Here is a 23,286-nt window from a genome sequence, read left to right on the forward strand (position 1 = left end):
TTAATACCGCCTTTCTGGATTTAATTTGGCAGTATGTATCAAAAGCCTTAAAAATGTTAACATCCTTTGACCTAGTAACCTTACTTTTAGGTTTCATTCTTTCTGTTTTTCTTTTTTTTTTTTTCAATAAAACATATTCCTACTGAAAAAAAGAAAATCTCAGAAGAGGGTTGAAAACTCTGGTTCACACTATTTTTCTAGATATAACAAATTGTCAGACAGGCATTCTTAATATTATAATTTAGACCTTATTTAAAAGCCAATTTATCTAATTTTGACTGAAGAGATTATTTTTTTTTAAAGTCTAGAAAAAAGTCCTGCAGCAGCTAAAGACATTTCCTATATCTAGTGCCTAATCTATTTTTAGCAGCCAAGCTCCAGATGATGAAAAAATAAATAGGTCAAGATAAGATACAGAGAGTGCTATGCTACCTTTTTTAAAAATTCTCTTTTTCTTTTCTTTTATTTTTTGGCTGCACCGCATGGCTTGTGGGATTTTAGTTCCCTGACCAGGGATTGAACCTGGGCCGTGGAAGTGAAGGCACCTAGTCATAACCACCGGACCACCAGGGAATTCCTGCTATGCTACCTTCTAGCAAAAATAATTTTATTAATAGAAACTAAGAGATAATTTTAGTGTTATGTGACCAAAAAAAAAAAAAAAAAAAAAACCACTGTGTACACGTGGCCAAGCAGTACATCTAATTCTATAACATGATTTTTCTTTTTCCTATTTAAAAGATTAAAATGCTAATTTATTGATTTATAATGAGAAAGCTAACTTAGGCTGACTAAACAAGTATAATTAAGCAATTGTGTAATTAGGATATAAAATTCAATATATCAATTTTGTATAAACATAAAAAAAGGAAATGGTGAAATAACATTTTGTCTGGTTGGTGGGATTTTGTTTTCTTTTGTTTATGCTCTGTTTTTCAATGTTTTAATCATGGAAAAAAGAGATTAGTACAGGTAAGTTTCATACCTTTGGTTATTTTTGTAAGCCCTAAATCGCCTCAAAAAATGGCTGAGGAAGATGGACTGACTGTGCTGAGAAGAGTGAGGTGGGACTAAACTCAGCACCAGCAACATCAGGACCCCCAGTGGCCGCCACTGACCCAGGGGCCTTGTCTTACTTCTCACCTTGACCTGTTTGTAGTGTTTGATCTGTTGACCACCTGCACCTTCTTAAATTTTTCTCTCTTTTTGGGTTATACCTTGATGTACAATCTGAGATGTTTTCTTCCAACCTCTTTGATTGTTCATTCCGTTTCCTATACTAGCTTTTTTTCTTCCTGCTTACTAAAGACGGGTATTACTCCAACATTCTGTCCTCTCCATTATCTCCTCCTGTTATCTCATCAGATTTCACAGACTTAACTAACCTTGTTCGTTCATTCATGCTTTCATTCTTTCAGTATTTTTTGATTGCCTCCTGAGTAACAGGCTCTATGCTAGCTCAATAATCTAGATACTAGAGAAGCAGGTAAAGAAGTAATTACAGAATAATTTGAACATATAATTCTTTGTGGTAAATGTCCTGATGAGGTAGTGGGAGTGTGGGAGTGCAAGAAGAGGTACCTGACTCAACATGTGGGAAGGACAGAGGAAGGGAAGTCATCAGGATGCCTTTTCAGAAGAGATAACACTGAGTAGTCTGAGTAGGTGTTAACAGGGCAGAGTTGGAACGTCTCACATGGGGACCAAGCAGCTTGAGTAAAGGCAGTTAGGTGGAACAGAGTATGGTCTTTCAGAGGAACTGTAGGAAGTTCAGCAGAGTGGGAAAGAGTGCGATAGAAGAAGCTGGAGAGGGTCCAGATCAAGTCGGGCACTGTCCCCAGCAAGTTTTTAGGATCAGTTTATTTAACTAGCAAAGAGATTTAATTGGAAGACGAGTTACAAGGTTGTTAGAGTTATCAAGGTGAGAAATGATGGAGACTACAACTAAGGTAGTTACATATAGTAGGACTAGAGAGTACATAATCAATTTAAAATGTAATGAGGTGGAATTAGATGAGACTCGGTGACCACTTGAAGAGGAGGAGGGAAAAGCCAAGAAAGCTTCAGCTTTCTGTGTGGACCATTTTCTCTTTACAGGTGTTGTATTAGATGGATGGAAGGGCAGGTTGAGGGAAAAGATAATAAATTCAGTTTAAACTCCCCAAACCAACAATAGCATGTCCTTGGACACTCAGTCCAAGAGTTATTTCTAGGGAAGCCTCTTTGGAAGCCTGCCTCTTTGTTTTGATCGCACCCTCTGTGTACCTGCCTGTATCATAATACTTAGCACACTGAATTAGAGTCATGTGTTTACTTGTTGTGTGCCTGCCTTAGACTGTAAGCTCTGTGAGGGCAGGGACAGTGGAGCACTGCCTTTCGTTTCTTTATCTCCAGTTTGTGGCACGGTGCATGTGGTAGGTGTATCACATGTATTTGAGTTGAATTTGTTATTTGTGAAGCTGCTGTCAGGAGAATAGGATGGGACTAAAATTTTAGTACATTTTTTACTTCCTTCTGGTGATAGTGACAGCAAACTAATGAGTTGCTGAGAATATGAAAATGCAGTTTAGTGTTTCCTTAGTTTTTTTTTAAGTTATCTATAGTCTTGAAATTGCCACTTTTAAGCCTCTCATTTTGGGACTCCTACACATTACCTCTTTTGATTCTGATTAAACAGTTTCATAGTACTCATTTTCTGTCACTAGATTCCTTCACTAGATCCTGTATCTTTTCTAATTATTTTCTATCTGTGTAAAAAGTAGTGTGAAAACAATATCAGTGTAGTGAAGACAGCGTGTTTTCATTGCAAAATGATGGTTTGATTATACCCATTTCCTCTCCCATACTTCTCATATATCACCGAAAATTACAAAACAGACATATAAAAAAGAATGAATCATAATTGTATTGAACAACAGTAAAGGGAGGCTTTGAAACCAGATTACCCACGTCTGAATCCAGGCTCTGGCACTTACCAACTATGTGACTTTGGGCAAGTTGCTTATTCTTTTTTTTTTTTTTAACCTCAATTTCCTCATCTGCAAAATTAGGATGATGATAATGATACCAGTTTCGTAGGGTTGCTGTGAGTATCAAGAGAGGTAACATGTGCAAAGCACTCAAGAGCTTTTATGTTCAGCCAGTATTGACTTAATGTTAGCTGCTGTCATTCTTGCTATTGTTATAATACCAGAAAATTGGTGGAATTTCAGGGTAATAGAAAACAGTTGGAATTATAATGATTGAGAAACCAGAACAGAATAAAATGCAACCCCAAGTAGGTACTCCCGCTGCATGCTGAAAGAGAATTTCTTAATGGAACTTCTTTCCTGAAACTCTAAGCCTAGAATCAGCAGGTGTAGGAGGAAGGAGAAGGTTGGGGAAAAATGGAACATCAGGGCAAATAATTAAGAGACTGCCTTCAAAACTCTTATTTCCTCTACTTCTTCTGTCCCTCCCTGGCAATGGCTTTGTTGTTGTTGTTGTTTGTCACATCCAACTCTTTGCCACCCCGTGGACTGCCAGGTTCTTCTGTCCATGGGATTTCCCAAGAAAAAAATACTGGAGTGGGTTGCCATTTCCTTTTCCAGGGGACCTTCCCCTCCCTGGGATCAAACCTGCACCTCCTGCATTGGCAGGCAGATTCTTTACCTTTGAGCCAGCAGGGAAGAGCAGTGGCTTTTGCTCTGAGGACAGTTCTTCAAGCAAAGTAGGGGATTTGTTGGAGGGAGGGTTGAGCAGACAGTGGACCTGGGATTGGAGAGTGTGAACGCAAAGCAGAGCTTTAGGTAGTGGATCTCCACAACAGATTGGATGAGGTGGATGAAATGTGGGAGAAGAAGAAAGTGAGCACCACTAAAGACTGAGGTATGTTAAATGACTGTACCATCAAAATACAGCCTTCCTTATTTTGGAAAAACGGAGGTTTTTCTCCACTTCTAAAGAGAAACCTGTCTGTGAGTATACCATATTCCTGCAGAGACCCACAGTCAAACATATCTCCCATTTGGAAGTTTGGAGACAGAGTAATACAGCTGTGGAGGAAATCTGTTATTTTGAAGAGCAGACTCATTGGAAAAGACCCTGATGCTGAGAAAGATGTAGAAGGCAAAAGGAGAAGGGGCTGGCAGAGGATGAGATGGGTAGATAGCATCACCAACTCAATGGACATGAATTTGAGCAAAGGGGGAAATAGTAGAGGGCAGAGGAACCTGGAGTGCTGCTGAACCTGGGATGCTCAGTTGGGTCGCAAAGAGTCGGACACTACTGAGTGACTGGACAACAACAACAAAACTTGGAAAAAGATTAGTAAGCTGAATAAATGAAACAGCTGACTATGGAAATAGAGATACCGAGGAAACAGAATGGAACTTGAGGAAGTTCTGATCACAGCAGGTTCCCTCAGAGTCAAGAGAAAATTAAGGAGTGGTTAAAGAATTAGTTCCAATTGAAATTTGCTGAAATAAAATGCAGTTAGTTAAATAGTACACAGCTGCTGCTGCTGCTAAGTCACTTCAGTTGTGTCTGATTCTGTGCGGCCCCATAGACGGCAGCCCACCAGGCTCCCCCATCCCTGGGATTCTCCAGGCAAGAATACTGGAGTGGGTTGCCATTTCCTTCTCCAATGCATGAAAGTGAAAAGTGAAAGTGAGGTCGCTCAGTCGTGTCCAACTCAAATAGTACACAGACTTAAGACCAATTTTTACAAAACTAAAGTAGGGGAAATTTACAGACCATAAAGCAACAGGACAAAAAGAGAAAGTACAAAAGGAAAATTACGCTATTAGGATAGATCTAAGTGATCCAGTATCCATTTTATAAGGGTACATATGGAAAGACAGTGAAAGAGAAAATTAAAGACTATTTCCCTATGCTGAAGAAAGACTGAATTTTCAAGTATAAAGAGCCCACCAGGGAACAAGCTAGAGAAATGTAAAAGCAAAAAGCATCTATCTGTACATTACTGAACTACTTATGATTCCAAAGATGGAAAACAGGCTACCTAGAAAGACTCAAGACTAAGAATCAGATTGGTTTTGGATATAAGATAGTTTCTAGAAAATAAGTGCCTTCAGTGTTCTGAGGCAAAATTATTTTGAACACAGAACTGTACCTAGCCTCACTAATATTTGAATGTTTAAATAGGGGTCAAAATAAATAAGGACTCTGAAAATATGTGAACACACCTTTTTTGAGAAAATTACTTGAGATATTCCCACTAAAATGGAAAACAAATCCAAGAAAGAGGAAAATTTGGACACAAGAAGTGGTGATGTGCAAAAAACACAGTAAAACTTTAGAGTTACATTGAAATACAGGAACTGTGAAGGATGGTATAATTGATAACAAAGATTTCTAAATACACAGAATAATGATAAAAAATATATATGTGTGTGTGTGTATATATATATATATATATGAAATATTTCCTAACATTTCAGATGATTTAAATAAACTAGGGAGAAAGTAAAACTGCTAAAGATCTTATAATTTTTTGTTTTAGGATTTATAGGTATGATGTATGCTTATTAAAATTAAAATAATACGGAAATATATAGGGTGAAAAATGAACGTCCTTTTCTCAAGCATATATAACAAATCAGAAAAAGACATCTCAGTACAAGAATGTATAAAAGGCTTGAGCAGACACTTCCTAAAAGGATTAATCCAGTTGGCCAGTAAACAAGAAAAGGTGCTCTACCTCATTAGTAATGAGATAAATGCATATTAAAACCATGGTGAACTAGGTCTACAAGAATTGCTAAATTAAAAAGACTGAAGACATTAATACTAAATAATTTGTAAACAGGCCTTATCTAGTAAAGATTTTCATAGCTTATGACTTCAGAAATTCCATTTCTGCATTTACAGCCAACAAATACAGGTCTCTCTACACCTGAAAACATGTACAAAAGTGTTTATAGCTACATTAAGAACCACTGATTTGAACAAGCCAAATGTCCATTCACGCAACATAGACTGGGTAAATTGTTGTATGTATTCATACAAAGACATACACTATTTGGCAGTGGAAATGAACAGACCACCTCTAAGCCCAGCAACATGGATGAATCTCAAACACAATAGTGAATGAAAGATCCAAGAAAGAAAACATACTGTATTATTCTATACAAATACACTGTAAAACTAGGCCAAAATAAACAGGACTGTTTAGAGGTGCATACTTAGGTATAATCAGGCTGTTAAAGCAAGTTTTATGATTGCTATAAAATATTAGGAAATAGGTTTTCTCTAAAAGTGAAGCCAGTGGGATGGAGAGAGTTGTAATCAAAAGGGGCAGGTAAGGGGGGCATCTGTGTGCTGGCAATATTCTATTTTTGGACCTAGATGATGGTTCCATGTTATCTTTCTGATAAATTTGTTAAACCGCTGCTGCTGCTGCTAAGTCACTTCAGTCGTGTCCGACTCTGTGCAACCCCATAGACGGCAGCCCACCAGGCTCCCCTGTCCCAGGATTCTCCAGGCAAGAACACTGGAGTGGGTTGCCATTTCTATACATTTATAATTATGTATGTCTTATATTTGACATATCTATACATGTCTTATATTTCACAATAAAAGAACTTAAAAAAGCAAGATGCCATTTCACATCTTTACTCCTCACCTTATTCCCCTTCCCAGAAGTAACCACTGTTAATAGCCAAGTTTCTTTCCAGGCCTCGTTTACTCTTAGTATTGTTAGAGAACTACAAATTTATGGGTTTTTAAAGAATATTAGGGGATAATAGTATGTAGCTCTCCTGAGGAAAAAAAGAAACCTTGATTATTTTAGTAAGATTAGGTAAGTGGGAAAATGAAACAATAAGAATGACAGATTTTTTAAAAACTGTGTGTGTGTGTGTATATATATATATGTATGTATATATGTATATAAGATGGCAGGGATAATATAAAGAAAATCAAGATCAAATTGGGTTTATCTGTGGAATGTACTTTAAAAGCTTAAACAATTTGATTTTTCTGATATCAAAAAACACATTTAATAAAATTTGATACTCAATGCGTTCATTTTATTAAAATCCATTGAACTATACTCTTAAGATATCTACCCTTTTCTATATATACATTTTAATAAAGACTTTTAAATCATACTCATTCCTGGTTATAATATCTACCCTTTTCTGTATATACATTTTAATAAATACTATTTTAAATCATACTCATCCCTGGTTAAGAAAAAAATTTGTAGACATCCAGGAATAAAAGAAAGTTTGTTTTACTGATAGACCATCTATAAGAAACCAATCGCAAATTTTATATATAATGGTGAAACATTACTAATATCCTCACTGAAAAAGTGAAAACCAAGACAGAAATGCCCATTGTCATCTCCACCATTCAACCTTGTTCTGAAGGTTTCAGCCAATACAATAAAAGATGGAGAAAAAAAAAGGTATGTATATTAGAAAGAGTTGCAAATTGCCATTAATAACAGGATGATTATCTACTATAAAATTCAAAAGACAATTAACTAATGATAACTAATACTAGAATTTAGAAAATTTAGTTAGATAAAATTTAAACTTTAAAGATGAATTACTTTCCTGTATATTAACAGTTGCCTGAGGGCTTTCCTGGTGGCTCAGACGGTAAAGAATCTGCCTGCAATGTGGGAGACCTGGGTTCTGTTCCTGGGTTGGGAAGATCTCCTGGAGAAGGAAATAGCAACCCCCTCCAGTATTCTTGCCTGGGAAATCCCATGGACAGAGGAGCCTGGTGGGCTACAGACCATATATTAACAACCAATTAAAAAATCAAACCAGTCAATCCTAAAGGCAATCAGTCCTGAATACTCATTGGAAGACTGATGCTGAAGCTGAAGCTCTAATGCTTTGGCCACCTGATGCGAAGAACTCATTGGAAAAGACCCTGATGCTGGGCAAGATTGAAGCAAGAGGAGAAGGGGACTACAGAGGATGAGATGGTTGGATGGCATCACTGACTCAATGGACATGAGTTTTGAGCAAGCTCCCGGAGTTGGTGATGGACAGAGAAGCCTGGCGTACTGCAGTTCTTGAGGTTGCAGAGTTGGACATGACTGAGCAACTGAACTAAATTAAAAAATAGATGTCTATTTACAGTTGTACAGAAAATTTTAAAGTACTTAGGCATAAAAATCAAGAAAACAAAGCATACTGATGATACAAAAAGATGAGGATAAATGGCTAGAGATTATATTCTTTTTATATAATTTCAGACTTACAGAACTGTTACAAGAATGATAAAATTTTCCTATATTCTTTACCTGGATCCCACAGATGTTAACATTTGATCACATTTGCTTTATCCTGCTCCCTCTCTTCTCTATTTCTTCTCCCCTTTCTCCCCTCTCTATCTAATACATATGCATATACATACTGTTTTTCTGTTTGAATCATTTGAGATTAAGCTGCAGACACAATGCTCCTTTACCCCTAAATATTTTGGTGTCTGTTCCTGGAAAACAGATACTCTCTTATGTAATTGCAGAACAAGTATTAAAATTGAGAAATTAACACTATAAATAATGGGCTGAATTAACACTATTATCAGCTTTATAGACCTCATTTTGGATTTTGCCAGTTCTTCCAAAAGTGTCCTTTATAGTAAAATAAAATCCCTGATCATGTGTTGAATTCAGTTCTCATGTATCTTAAGCCTTAATATTGATACTCTTGAACAGTACAGACTAGTCATATTGTAGTATGTCCTTCAGTTTGGGTTTCTCTCATGTTTTTTCATGATTACATTCAGCTTATACATTTTGGGCTGAAATACCAACTGAAGTAATAGTGTGTTCATTTCATTGCATGTGGTGTTGATTTATCCCATTACTGGTGATGTGAACTTTGATCACCTGGATACGATGGTATCTGCCCAAGGGGCCTCATAGATTTTAACATACTGATTCTAAAACCCAATGCAAGAGTACATGGAGAAAAGTAGCTGAGAAGTTTTGAAAAAGAGTAATAGCAGGGAATTTGTCCCATTAGATGTTAAGATACTTCAGAGCTGTCATAATTAAAACAGTGTAGTAATGGTACAGGTAAATAGCAGGACTGAACAGAGCCCAGAAACCCAGGCAAGTATGTAGTGACAGCTATCACAAGTACACTTTGCTCAGCACTTGAAACGAACTCATGGCAGCACCAGTGTCTGTCAGACCAAGTTTCTTTTATTGCTGCCAACTTAGACTTAAGATTACTCTGCTCTTAGAAACCAGATCTTATATAAGTCTTACACAGAGTATGGAAGCCCTGCAGTAGGAAACGCTTACATAACCAAGAATATTGTGTGCTGCTGTTAATGGATGGCCTTTGCCTGAGCAGCTTGGACTCTAGGAGTAGTAAGAAGGCCTGCCTACCAGTCAGGGGTGGGAGCCAGCTGGCACAGTCCAGGCTTCCAAGTGTACAACAGAAGACCTGTCTTCTCAGGTAAAGGTAATGGTAAGCTTTATATTTGGAAAGAAGTAACCAGTTAAACTGGTTGGATGTCACTCCGGACACAATGGACATGAGGTAGTTGGATGTCATCACTGACTCAATGAACATGAGTTTGAGCAAGCTCTGGGAGATGGTGAAAGACAGGGAAGCCTGGCGTGCTGGAGTCCATGGGGTCGCAAAGAGTTGGACATGACTGAGAACTGAACAAAAGCAACCAGTTAAACTGAATTCATCCTTTAAGCTATATGATATTTATAACTAGTTAATGCTTTTAGAAGTAAAGGTCTTAATTTTTTTTTTAACAATGACCTTACCACAAATGTTTCATAGCACATCAAGAGGTGGCTTCATCTTGTAAGTGATAGGCTTATTAAGCTAAAATGTTATATTCTGTTTACAAGCTTTTGCATTTGAGTGTGTGGAGTTTTTATGTTGATTGTATGCATTCTTAAAGAGCAATAGATTTTGTGTCCATGGTGATTAGACCTGGATATTGAGATTTTCCTAATTCTACTCTAGAACTTGTCAGTGTAGTATACAATAAAGACTAAGGGTAATGGTACAGTTGGACACGACTGAAGTGACTTAGCGTGCACACACTACTATAGCTTCAAAGACAGCTTTTAAGTTCAGTGTTGGAAGGATAGCTTTCCATAAGGGGTTCAGGGACAACAGCCTATCCATTTTGTGAGAAATATTAGTACCCTACCTCATAAAATATACAAAAATATGTTTTAAATGTATTCAGGTTCTGAATATGAAAAACCAAAACTAAAAATTTATTAGAAGTAAATGAAAATAGTAATCTTATAATTATGCTTTCCAGGTGGCACAGATTTAAAAGAATCCTGCCTGCCAGTGCAAGAGATGCAGGTTTAATCCCTTGCTCGAGAAGATCCCTGGAGTAGGAAATGGCAACCCACTCCAGTATTCTTGCCTGGAAAATTCCACGGACAGAGGAGCCTGGTGGGCTACAGTCCATGGGATCGTAAAGAGTCAGATGCAACTGAACAGGAGCACAAGGGCACAAGGATCTTATAATGTAAGATGTAAAGCAAATGAGCCTTTTGTTGCTGTTGTTGCAAAGGAGCCTTGAAAGACTGAGAGATTCAGTTGTACAAAAACTTCCATATGTTAAAATATACCATAAACAAAATTAAAAGACCAGAGTAGGCTGGAAGAAAAATAGAATAAATAAATAATTTCTGCAAATCTGTGAGAAGACAATACAGTAGACAAAGGATATATGATCAGGTGGTTCCCCCAAAGAAGAAGTACAAATGGGCCGATAAACATGTGATAATCAGGGAAATGCAAATTGGTCTGATACCCATCAGATTGGGCTTCCCTGGTGGCTTAGAGGGTAAAGCGTCTGCCCGCAATGCGGGAGACCCTGGTTCAGTCCCTGAATCGGGAAGACCCCTTGGAGAAGGAAATGACAGCCCACTCCAGTACTCTTGCCTGGAAAATCCCATGGATGGAGGAGCCTGGGAGGCTGCAGTCCATGGGGTCGCAAAGAGTCAGACACGACTGGGCAACTTCACTTTCACTTTCACCCATCAGATTGGCACAAACTAAAAAGGTTGAAGAGGGCATGAAGAAATAGGCACTTCTATACACTGTTGTTGGGTGTATACATTGTTCCAGTCTTCTTGAAAAGTAATATAGCTCAGTTGTAACCCGCTGAATCTGTGACAACTTTAAGTGTATATTCCTTTGACCCCAGACCTAAAGAAATCTTTAGTCACTGACTAGAGAAAGAATAGTTAGCTTTTCACTCCCAGCCCTAGGACTTCTTGACGGGATGTTTAATATTTATCAAACGTTGATCAGATGCTCATAACTCAGCAGTTTAATTTGCATAGATAATGGCATTATTTACAGAAGCCAGCAATTGAACTAGACCAGTGCTTTTGATATAAATATTATGTGAGCCACAAAATTTTAAATTTTCTAGTAGCCTTATGAAAAAAGTAAAAAACAGGTGACATTAATCTTAATTTTTATTTGATCAGGAGATCAAAAATATCACTATACCTATATTCAGATAGAATTTTGGGAGTTGGTGATGGACAAGGAGGCCTGGCGTGCTGCGATTCATGGGGTCACAAAGAGTCGGACACAACTGAGCTACTGAACTGAACTGAACTTTACATTCATTTTTGGATACTAAGTCTGTTAAATCCAGGGAGTATTTTACAATTAAAGCATAACTCAGTTTGGACTAGCCTCATTTCAGATGCTTGGGAGTCGTATGTGGCTAGTGGCCACCGTGTTGGACAGCACAGGGCTAACTCTAAGCCCCAGAGGACAGAAGGAGGAATGATCTTATCATTGTGTCCTTAGCACCTAGCAGGCGCCCAATAATATTTTTGGCTCAACGAATAAATGGATAAATATAAAGTCATCTTTTCATTGACTTCTCAACCTTTAATCATATAAGTTATATTTGTCTCAAAAAGAGTTGGCAGTAAACATAAAATGGAATGACTGCTGTGCAGTCATTTAGAGAAAATTCTGGAATATACTATATGTCTTTTCATATCTGCCCAAAGGCAGTTTCAGAAATTTCTGTTGGTTCCAGGTAATCAAGCAAATGACACTATAGAGAATCCTATCTGTTGACCATAGGAACTCTATTGAGTTTTTTTCATTAAATTTGTCTTGCTAATCCTTATAAGCATTTATGTTTTAAGAAGACCATTGCATAATCCAATTCCTGTCCCCCAAATTGTATCTCATTCTAAGTACAGTATCAAAGTCCACTGAGAGCTGTACACTGTTCTGATCATCCCTGTTACTGTTAACTTTGACCTGAAGTTAATATCAATGAGACTTCCAGTGTCTGTTATACATCTCTGTTTTAGATGTTGTGGTGATACAGAAATAATTGCTATATGTGATATTTGCCCTTTATTTGGAGAAGAAAAATAAATATTAATGAATAGAGAAAAATTAAAATTTGTAAATTTGTTCAGTAGTTCCTGTGTTCCTTAGGCCTGGTAATAGAAAGATAAATACAAATACATTCTGTTTCCCTCAAATAGTTTATTGCCTCCTGCTGCTGCTGCTGCTGCCAAGTCGCTTCAGTCGTGTCCGACTCTGTGCGACCCCATAGACGGCAGCCCACCAGGCTCCCCTGTCCCTGGGATTCTCCAGGCAAGAACACTGGAGTGGGTTGCCATTTCCTTCTCCACTGCGTGAAAGTGAAAAGTGAAAGTGAAGTCGCTCAGTCCTGTCTGACTCTGAGCGACCCCATGGACTGCAGCCTACCAGGCTCCTCCGTCCATGGGATTTTCCAGGCAAGAGATTGCCTCCTAGGAAGATGCATATATTAACCAATAAACATAGTTTAACAAAATAGCAAGTATAATAAATCTGTGAAGTACAGAAATAATATTCCTTCATACAAAAGCAAGCTGAGACTCAGTGAGGGTCAATGACTTGCTCAAGGAAGTAGTTAGAACCTAGATTCAAATCTAGATATTTATATGTTATTGTTCTTCCTTCCACATCACATTTTCTGCTTCAAGATTTTTAGAAATAGAAATTTAGCTCTTCACTTGAGATAAATCATAGCTCATGAGTAAACTCCAAACTGATTATAGTTTGTGTAATATATTTATTATGTACTTACCTAGTTACGATGTAATCATCTTATTAATTGTCCACGTCTATCGTAACATTTGAGTGGTGTGGTACTGAATAGTAAGGGCCGCAAGTTTTCTTTTTTTGGCTGTGCCACACAGCTTGCAGTGTCTCAGTTTCCTGACCAGGCATTGTACCTGGGCCATGGCAGTGAAAGCCCAGGATCTTAACCACTAGGCCACCAGGGAACTCCCAGGGCTATAAAGTTTTATTGATGAGATAGCTGTATGGACTGAGCCCTGAGGTCTTGCCACACCAGACATTGAAGGCTAGGTAGACCAGGTCAAGGGCTAAGGGAAGGACTTGGCTTTCCAAGCAGAGAGACAAACTTAAACAGGCAGGAGTGTGAAGGAGCATGGAAGGCTCTGAATTGCTGTTTGAGAACTTCTCAGGACCTACAGGTTGGACTTGAGTGATTTGATGGCCATGGTTTGTTCATCTGGCTTTTAGTTTTTCTATATCTGTGCAGTTTCATTTCAGTTCTTGTTTCAAAGCATAAAGTAGGAAGTAAGATTTTGATAAAAAAAGATACATGTGAGGCCTGTATCAGGCTGGTAATGTATTCTATAACAGTGTGTGTTAGGTGTCCAGCATTGTCATAAATACTAATGTTATACTAGTATCCATTCATAATATATGAAAGTAGAGAAGTCTTTAGGATAACAGACAGACCTAGTACCTTACTCCATCCAGTGAATATTTCATCATCTTTGGTTCTAATAGCTATGTAAGGATTTGTGTAGACTGGTACAAAAATTGTGAGGCTAGTAGAAATAATATAAATTTGGGGGTTTTTTACTCTAAAATAATCGAAGTAACTTCTATTGAACTAGTTGACAATTTAAACTTCAGAGAGCTTGCAAATATAGATTGTAGAAACAGCTTTTTTTTTTTTTTTTTTGCGTGGTTTGTGGGATCTTAGTTTCCCAGTTAGGGATGGAACCTGGGGCCCCGGCAGTGAAAGTACTGAGTCCAGACCACTGGACCACCAGGGAATTCCTTGAAATAGCTTTTCTTAATAAAGTTCTTAATAGGATGAAAGATGCTCTTTAAGATAAGGACAGGGATATTCCTTGTTAACTACCGTAATGTCTGGAGTGTGTTTAAATCCTAAACTTTGCTATAACTCTTTGAAAGCCAGTTTTCTTTTTAAGTGTATAATTATATATTGTAGAAAAATTACAGGTTATATGTATGTGTATTTTTCTTTATACATGACTCATTCACATTTGTGATTATATTTATGTAGTTCTCTAATACTTTCAGTTTAATTTCGTTGGCCTGTGTTTTTCCTCCTCTAAGAAAATAGAAAATTCGTCCTTTTAGCTTTTGGATTTTTAAACCCTTCCTCCTCCTTTTCTTGAAAATTCCGTTACCAGCCATTTTCTCAAGTTTATGATGCTCTTTTGCCTCCCTTGGGAAAAATCCTTTTCCAGTTATCAAAATTTGAAAATAGTTCTACGAAATAGAAATGGAGACTAGCTCCTTAAAATCCTAAGTAGTATGTGTGAACATAAAAAATAACCTAGTTTAAAAAAAGTGCATCCACATCATAAATTTTCCCTGATTACCTTTTTAAAGATAAAATGCTTGTTACCAAATTTTGTGTGTGCTTTTAATCTGCTGGGCCACCTGTAGAAAACTGTCCTCTTCTCTCCTAGGCCACAGACCTCCACCAGCACGAAGTGGACATCGTTGTGTGGCAGATAATACCAATCTGTATGTGTTTGGAGGTTATAACCCAGATTATGATGAATCAGGAGGGCCAGATAATGAAGACTATCCTCTCTTCAGGGAGCTTTGGAGGTATCATTTTGCTACAGGAGTATGGCACCAGATGGGCACAGATGGCTACATGCCCCGAGAATTGGCATCTATGTCACGTGAGTGCAAGCAGTTCTGAACTTTGGGCTTTATGAAATATCTGAGAGGTCTGGTTCAATGTTAGGTGTTTTTCTTGTTAATGATTTTTAAGAATACTAAATCATAATAGTAATATGATTAAGCCCTGTTAATGGGTAGACTCTCACTATGATAATACTATAGCATTGCATGCAGAATTAATTGTGAGTTGGATTGTCCTGAGTTTGAATTTGGCTGTATGTTGTGTACTTGCCTAATGATTTTCCACTTCTAGCTCCTTACCCATAAAATGGGATTAATATCTAGAGGGTACAACATAAAGCATCATATATAAGCTTGGCAAAATGTAGTAGAAAATCAACAAATGGGGTTTACAGCTGTTGAGCAAAGTGCTTCACACATGGCATCTGTTTAATCCTCACAGCATCTTTATGGTGTCAACACTGGAATTCTTGCCATTGTACAGATGAGGAGACTGAGGCTTTAGAGAGGCCCTAAGAACAGTGGCTGTGAGTGCAGGCTCTGGAGCCAGACTGCCTGGGATTGAACCCTAGGTTGGCAAGGTTCTTTTTAGAAAACCTTCAACAAGTTATTTAAACCTTTCACCACTTTCTATTTCATCATCTATAAAAATGAAGAAGAGAATAATAGTTCCTACCTCATAGGGTTGTTGGAAAGATTAATTTAAAGAGATTAAATAACTTTCCTGAGGTCACATGAGACTTAAAACCCAGCTTTCACTGTCTCTAGAGCTCCTGCTGTTGACTCTTAACACTATCAATTGAAGAACTGGTTAAAAAAAAAATCACTGAAATGATACAGTAGCTGTATTTTCAGAATATTTGCCATAAGAGAAAGAATATACAAGTGTGTTTGATGACAGGAACAGAAAGTTGCCAGCAGGATATTCATGTTCTTTTTATCAGGTGTAGGATTAAGATGACAGAAACTATAATTTAACATGTAGAGATCATTCCCCTGGAAAAAACAGAATGATCCTTTTATCCCTTCATCCTGAGTCCCACTGGGTCTTTGCTAAGGCAAAGATGAGCCTTCATTTTCTTCTGCTCTACTGTGTACTTGAACTGTGTTAAGCAGCAGTGGTGGATTGTAGTTCATATCATTCTGTATTGTTATATACAGTGTTTCATGAATTCCACAACTGTGTATTGAATACCTGTCACGTATCAAAGAGTGAGCCATGTGATGTAGTGTGAATTAGATCTTTTTCTGTAGAACTTACAGTAGTTATATGTCAGTGGTTTGAGCTATTTTCTGAAAGCATTAAAGCAGACATTTTTGAGTTTTTCAGATATCCTGGGTTAATGTGGGAGTACCATGCAAGTAGCCAGTACGAAAATGAAATTCATGCTTCTTCTTTCCCAGTTGTGCTGCATGGAAACAACCTGTTAGTGTTTGGAGGTACTGGCATCCCATTTGGTGAGAGCAATGGCAATGACGTCCACGTCTGCAACGTGAAATATAAGAGATGGGCTTTGCTCAGCTGTCGGGGGAAGAAACCCAGTCGTATATATGGACAGGTACCAATCTATGGCCAGTCATGGTGGATGAATTTGTTCAGATTCTTTAGTTCCAGGAACAATGTCAGAATATATTACCACCAACTTTTTAAATGGAAAATAAATCCATTGTTACTATTTGATTTTTCAGTTCCAGTGTGAAATTGTGAGTCTGGTTGCTTGCCTTCTTCTTTCCGTTCTTTTCCCCCCTATTTTTTTTTTTTTCCTACTCAACTTTTAGGATCAATGATCTAGACCTATATGGAAGTTTCCTTAAATGTCAGGACCTCACTTACCCTCAGTGAGAGATTGGGCTATATATATAGTCCAAGTTCTATCGTCTTTAGAGTGATATGATGCTTTGAAGAGCTTTCTAACCTAAGTTTAGAGTAGATGATCCCTGCACTTGGTTAAGAGACTTTTATACAGATCTTGGCTAAAACACAGATTACACAGAAATTAGCTTCCAGTTAGGTTCTAGTGCTTCAGACCTTAGGTTTGAAAAGTTATATGCAAAAAGGTAGGAAAAAACTCATCATACCTCAGAGACCCTTTGAGAATAATGGGCTGAACTTAAAACAGCCAAAGCAGTGGTTTCTTTCTCAACTAGCTGGCATTGATACTGATACGTAGCTTCTGGACTGTGTGTAGAAGCACAGACTGGATGACTGTATCCCACCACAGGTTAAAACGCTAAGAAATGACTATAGCAAAAGCCAAACTTACATTGAGAAGAATCTGGTGGAACATGTCAAGTTTTGAGAACTTTCTTTAGGGATTCTGGGGTCTTACTTTCATATCTGCCCCTTCTTCTTAAAGACATTTTTCTCTAGACTGCTTAAAAAATGAAGCAGCTTTCAGTGGAAATGCTCATGTCCATGATCTGTAAATTCTTTGGTTGGCTAAGACCCCTAAGGAGCCCTTTGCCCATCTAGACAGAACTTGCTTTCCAGTTGAGCAGAAGTTATTTTTCTAAAAACAATCTCTGTGTTCTCTAAAATCTTTAATCCTTTAAGGGTCTGATTTTTAGAAGATTAAAAAGTACAAGAAAACTTCATAAAACTTGATTTTTGGGTATCTAATAAGTTTACATTCTTTAATCACGTGTTAATGAGCCAGTCTTGTTCACATCTCCTCATTATCCAGGCTATGGCTATCATCAATGGCTCCCTTTATGTATTTGGAGGGACAACTGGCTATATTTACAGCACAGACCTGCACAAATTAGATCTCAATACCAGAGAGTGGACACAACTAAAACCAAACAACCTATCCTGTGATCTACCAGAAGAGAGGTGAGATTCTAGAATTAAAGCATATTCTTTCTTGCTAAGATTTTACTTTTTTTTAGAATATTGGCAGTATGGTTTGAAGAAGCCCTTTGCCCTGGTTGAAATAGCTCACTGGCTATTAGATCCCTGTTCAGCATTAAAGAAGGGTTTTCTGGTGAGGAAATGATGTTTCCCTCTGAACTATAGCATTTTTTTTCACGTTATTTCCTTTTATGCTTCAATTTTACTGCATTAAGAAAGTAGTAGCCCTTTAAAAAAAACCAGTGGTAACAATTGTAACTAAATTTCATATTACCCACACAACAGTTACTTTCTAGTTACTTTTTGATTTCCCTTCTTAACTTGCATATTAGGATTCTTTGGCTCCCTTGCTTAACAACCTATCCCCAGGAAGGACACAGTGCCTTGCTCATGTGGTACTCAGTGAATGTTGATTGAATGGGTGGTTGGATGAATGGAAGAAAGGGAGGGAAGATTGTGTATTTTAAGTGCTCTATTAAACACTCAGACATCACATGATTCTCTTTAGTTACCTTTTAGTAGCAGTCCTAAATAAACTATCTTTCATTTTTCTTTCCTAATAGCAGTTGCCTCTTCTTAGAATTAAACTCACCAGAAAACTTAAAAGAGGTGTTTTTTTTTTCTCCCTTCTGGTTTAAAAGCAAAGACAGTAAACAATTTTTTATTTACTGTTAGACTATTTGTTGGCTTTTTAAAAATGGCATATGGGTGCTAAGGAAGATTTATCTCTATTGTAGAATCTTAGTGCTCTGATTATTGCAGAACTACCACAGGAGGACTTAGGAGGTGGCTTGGTACAGGGAATCATTTTGATGTAATATATTTTATCAGCACCAAGGCCTTCAGGAAAGGAGAAACTAGATTAAGTTTTCAAAGTATTTTCACATAGTTGCCTTCTTTGAGTAATTTTATGGATATATTATAAATTGTTTCAGCTTTTAGCTAAACTACTTGGATAAAAGTTCTGGTAGATGTTTCATATTATATTCACTGCTTTATGTAGCATGATTTTTCCTGATAATCTTTGTATCTGTTAAATAAGCGTCTTAATTTGAAAACTCATAGTCTAGACTTTCTGATTAAATGTAGGCAGATCACTTTTTAAAACTCTGTAATATTTTCCCCCCTTATACAGTTATCACAAAAAGATTATAGAAAATCTAGAAGATACAAATAAGCAAAATGAAGAAAATAAAAAAATAAAATCTAAACTCAGGGATAACCAGGGTTAACATTTTACATGTATCCTTATAGTCATTTTTCTGAGCATTATTTGTATATCTGTAAATTTTTAGTAGGATTATAACCTATCTGCTCTTATCTAACTGATTTTTTTCAGTCAGTGACATGAAAAGTTTTCAGTATATTAACATTCTCTGTGTCTACATTCTTATTGGTTGCATACTAATCCATTTTTTATATTGTATAATTTATTTAACCAATTCATTATTATTAGACACTTGAGTCATTTCCAATAATTTATTATTATAAATAATGATGCAGTAAAAGTCTTGCAGCCAACTCTTACGTAGGTCATTTCCCCCTTAATTAAATGTATTTATTGTATATTTTCAGGTACAGACATGAAATAGCACATGATGGGCAGAGGATTTACATCTTGGGAGGTGGTACTTCTTGGACAGCTTATTCCTTAAACAAGGTACATTAAAAAGGAGAGAGAGAGGAAGAGGGCCAGAGGAAAGGCATTGTTACACTGAGCAAAATAAGTAACAGTTCTGTTATGGTAGACATTTTAATTTTCAAGCAGGTTCTTTATGAAGACCTATTTTGTGTTGGATGCTTTTTATAATATAAGGTTGAACTCTGCCCCTAAGGTGCTTTCCCGTTGACAGTTGTATAACCACAAACTGAAAATCCTTTATTAGAATTATCCCTTTGTGCTAGATGAGAAAAGATATTAAAAGAAAGATACAGTAGCTCAAATGGAGCAACTAATTAGAATTGGAACCAGGATTCTCAGAATGTCACATTGCTCTCATTGTCAGTGCTGCGTATCTAAAAAGAACAGGCATGTTTAGGACGACACATCACTAACCTTAGAAAGCTGAGCTCTGAAGGGCTTCTGTTCATCCATCCCTGTGGCATTTCTAAATCCACATGTCCCAGAGGAAGTCTGTAGGCCTCAGAGCTCCTGGTCTGCTTTGGAATCTTAATGGTCCTTTCCAAGTTTTGTCAAAACTGCATTCTCATATTTACTTACAAACAGTTGCTTTTTTCTGTTATAAAAATTATATATGTTTATCACAGAAAATGTGGAAGCAGCAGAATTCCAACTTTTTTCCTCATTTTTTTCTATGACTTAAAAATAATAAAATTATGTATGTGCTTAACTTTCAACTGCTTCACTTAATGTTTTGCTTTATATTAGAATTAGGAAAGATCAGAGAATAGCAAAGGAGAAGAAGCATTTTCAACCAGGAATATGTTTGTACAGGCTGTTGTGAAAAATCCAGTTTTTGGGCTAACTAAAGTTATTTGTGTGTCTTCTTTTTTTCTGTCTCCAAGATTCATGCATACAACCTTGAAACAAATGCATGGGAGGAAATTGCAACAAAACCCCATGAAAAAATAGGTAAATTTAAAATATTGATTCATTTATCTTTAATAAATGTACTTTATAGTTGGTTCTGAAAGTGAAAAAGTGATTTTATTGCATTATATGACAAGAAAAATATCTGTTGAACTGGTATTAGAGATTACTTATGGGACTTCCCTGGCGGTTCAGTGGTTAAGACTTGTGTTTTCACTGCAGGGGACACGAGTTTGATCCCTGGTTGGGGAACTAGGAAAAAGAAAGAAAGAAATTACTTATATTCCTTAGCCCAATTATTCTTCCTCAGCAGCTGAGCAAAGACTTTTAATGGGGATTGCTGAATTCTGTGGCAGAGGGAAATCTGGGTAGGATAAGAAGTAGGCACTTAAATCAAGATGTACCTGTCTCTTTGTAGGTAAAAGGGCTTGGGAGAGCCACTGGTAACCCTTGCCCACTGCCACCTCACTTTATTTTGCTGACATCTTAACATTCTATCATTATGATGGAATTTCTGATGGCTTTATTTGAGTGTGAAATAAGGGAGGGTTGGAAGGACTAGTCAGTGTTTGCTTAATGCAACAAAGGGGTTGTTTTAAATAACTTATTCATAGTTTGTCTTTTGCTGTATCTTATGAATAATGGAATTTCCATGTTTATATGTTTGGCAGGTTTTCCTGCAGCCCGGAGATGTCACAGTTGTGTTCAGATAAAAAATGGTAAGGATTTCAAATAGCATGCTGTTTCCATTTTTGTAACTGTATATTCTGAGAATATCTTATTTCTTAATGATCACCCTAAAAGAGTCATAGCATACCTTTGGGGAGAGTCTATTTCTTGTAGTTTATACTTAAAGGGAAATCCATAAAGTTATGCTTCTCTCAGGAATTTTCATAAAATAAACTAATGTGCTTGGGTTCCTTCTTATCAGAGAACTCAAAAATAAGCGATAAGTAAGCTTTTACTATACCACCTAATCTTTCAGCACTGTACCTTAACAGATGTCTGTGGTTATTATGGGTAACACTAATAATCCTGACATACAATAGAGACCTTGGTAGACATTGTATTAACATTGTAATAACTCCTTCAGAGTGTTATTTCATAAAGTTTATTCTGTTCTCCATCTGATGCCAAATAGAACTCTTAGCTCATTCTCTGGCCGTATTACAACACAGGCATTGTATGGCTTCAGAAAGCAGCTGCAGCTCCTTTATCTAAGTATGATAAATGACTCCTCTTTGGACAACCTTCCTGTCTTTTAATTTACAGTTTATTTTATAGTTGGATATACTGCCTTAAAGTTTTGGAGAGGAAGAAGGTGTGTATAAACGAGTTTGATAGCCTATATCCTTTTAGCAGCTTAGTTCAGATTTTACTAGGATTATGCTGCCATCTCTAGAACAGAGGTGCTTTTTATTACGCTTTTGCTCTTTGGGCAAGATTTATAGATAGTGGCATTGTTCAGCTTTGCGTCTCTAAAAATGGAACCATACTTTTTTTTGAATCCGAGCCAAAAATGTTTCTAGTGTATTTTGTAGTTTAATTAGGTATTGGCTTAAACTTGATCTAGACCTGAGTTAAGACAAGGGTTCATTTGGTTCTTTGACTCCAGGCACCATACAAGCTGCACTCAGCTGTAGTTCTGAGCATTCAGTTTGATAGCCTTTGGTACATGTTGTATACTTGGTTATAACTGATTTTACAAAAACAAACAGAAAAATAACAGCGATTAAAAAAAAAAAACTTTGATTTTGGGAAGGTTTTTTCCTGACATTAATAACTAGCACAGATCAATTTGGGCTTCAGACTGTTCTCTTTGGGCTGAAGAAAGCTTGGAAAAACCTCTGTGCCCCGAACTGAACATTGCAGGCTAGTTGTCTACATAGAGAATGTTTGTCTCTATGGGCAGATAAATGTCTGTCCTTTTAGGGACATTATTTAAAAGAAGGGTTTGCAAACTGGTGGCCTGCAGTTGTGTTTTGTTTGGCTCATGTATTACAGTTTTTGAATTAGTGGCCAATACTTAAAAACCAAAAAGTTTCATTTTTCAAAAAAAATCAATCTGAATTTCCAACTTCTGTTACAAAATTGGAAGGTCTGGCTATTGCTGACCTTAAGTCCTGCGTAGCTCCATCAGCTGGAGCTGCATCACCGTCTTCCCCGTTAGAGCAAGTGCACTCCTGTTTGTTACCTGGCTTATCTATTTTCCCTGAACCTTCTTGCTCATTGACTTCCTATCCCTGGTACCTGAAGATGTTTGAATTTAAGAACCTGGACATGAAGCCTCCTCAGAGGCTTGCATCCTTAGCCCTAGAAAAAATCCAAACACTGAGTTCAGACTCTAGTGAGGGACAAGGCAGCAGAATGAGCAGCCCACCAGCTGAAGTCCCCTATGGTATGGAAACTGGACTGGCCCCATGTCATCTAGCCATGAGAGCTACGACAGGACATGCTGTCACCGTGGCTCTTTTCCTTTGCCTGATTTTGGTTTTCTCTTCCACCGATAGATGTGTTTATTTGCGGGGGCTATAATGGAGAAGTGATCCTGGGAGATATCTGGAAGCTGAATCTGCAGACTTTTCAATGGGTTAAGCTCCCAGCTACCATGCCGGAGCCAGTTTATTTTCACTGTGCAGCTGTTACACCAGTAAGTTTTCATTTTCTTATCTTCTTTATGTAGTTGCAGATGATAAGGAAATACTTTTAGGGATAGAGCAAGAAAAAAAGATGTCTGATATTAGCAAAGCTTGGATTAAGAATGTGTTTTTAAAACCTTTCTTCCAAAGCTAGCTCTTCCTCTGAGAAAAAGGGAGAAAATCCATCATATACAAGCTTAAAAGAGCTGCATAAAATGTAAAAGAAATGCTGCATGTGGTATTCAGGCCCTGACAGTGATATCAAAGATGTTTCCTGGGAGGGCAGAATAATTTTACCCCCAAAATGCT

The 23,286-nt window shown here is 37.2% G+C and overlaps 1 protein-coding gene across 4 annotated transcripts in view; it reads left to right on the forward strand.

Annotated features, from left to right (window-relative positions):
- KLHDC10 (kelch domain containing 10) overlaps positions 1 to 23,286 on the forward strand; it is a 97,167-nt gene that overhangs the window by 36,495 nt on the left and 37,386 nt on the right. For all 4 annotated transcript variants that reach the window (XM_070788165.1, XM_070788167.1, XM_019959080.2 and 1 more), the window contains 7 exons: positions 14,753 to 14,974; positions 16,341 to 16,495; positions 17,621 to 17,769; positions 19,363 to 19,447; positions 20,314 to 20,380; positions 21,010 to 21,057; positions 22,849 to 22,988. In XM_070788165.1, coding sequence (XP_070644266.1) covers positions 14,753 to 14,974; positions 16,341 to 16,495; positions 17,621 to 17,769; positions 19,363 to 19,447; positions 20,314 to 20,380; positions 21,010 to 21,057; positions 22,849 to 22,988 — 866 coding nt within the window. The remainder of the gene's footprint in view (positions 1 to 14,752; positions 14,975 to 16,340; positions 16,496 to 17,620; positions 17,770 to 19,362; positions 19,448 to 20,313; positions 20,381 to 21,009; positions 21,058 to 22,848; positions 22,989 to 23,286) is intronic.

Source organism: Bos indicus, chromosome 4 (genome assembly GCF_029378745.1).
Source record: "Bos indicus isolate NIAB-ARS_2022 breed Sahiwal x Tharparkar chromosome 4, NIAB-ARS_B.indTharparkar_mat_pri_1.0, whole genome shotgun sequence".
NCBI classification, from domain to species: Eukaryota; Metazoa; Chordata; class Mammalia; order Artiodactyla; family Bovidae; genus Bos; species Bos indicus.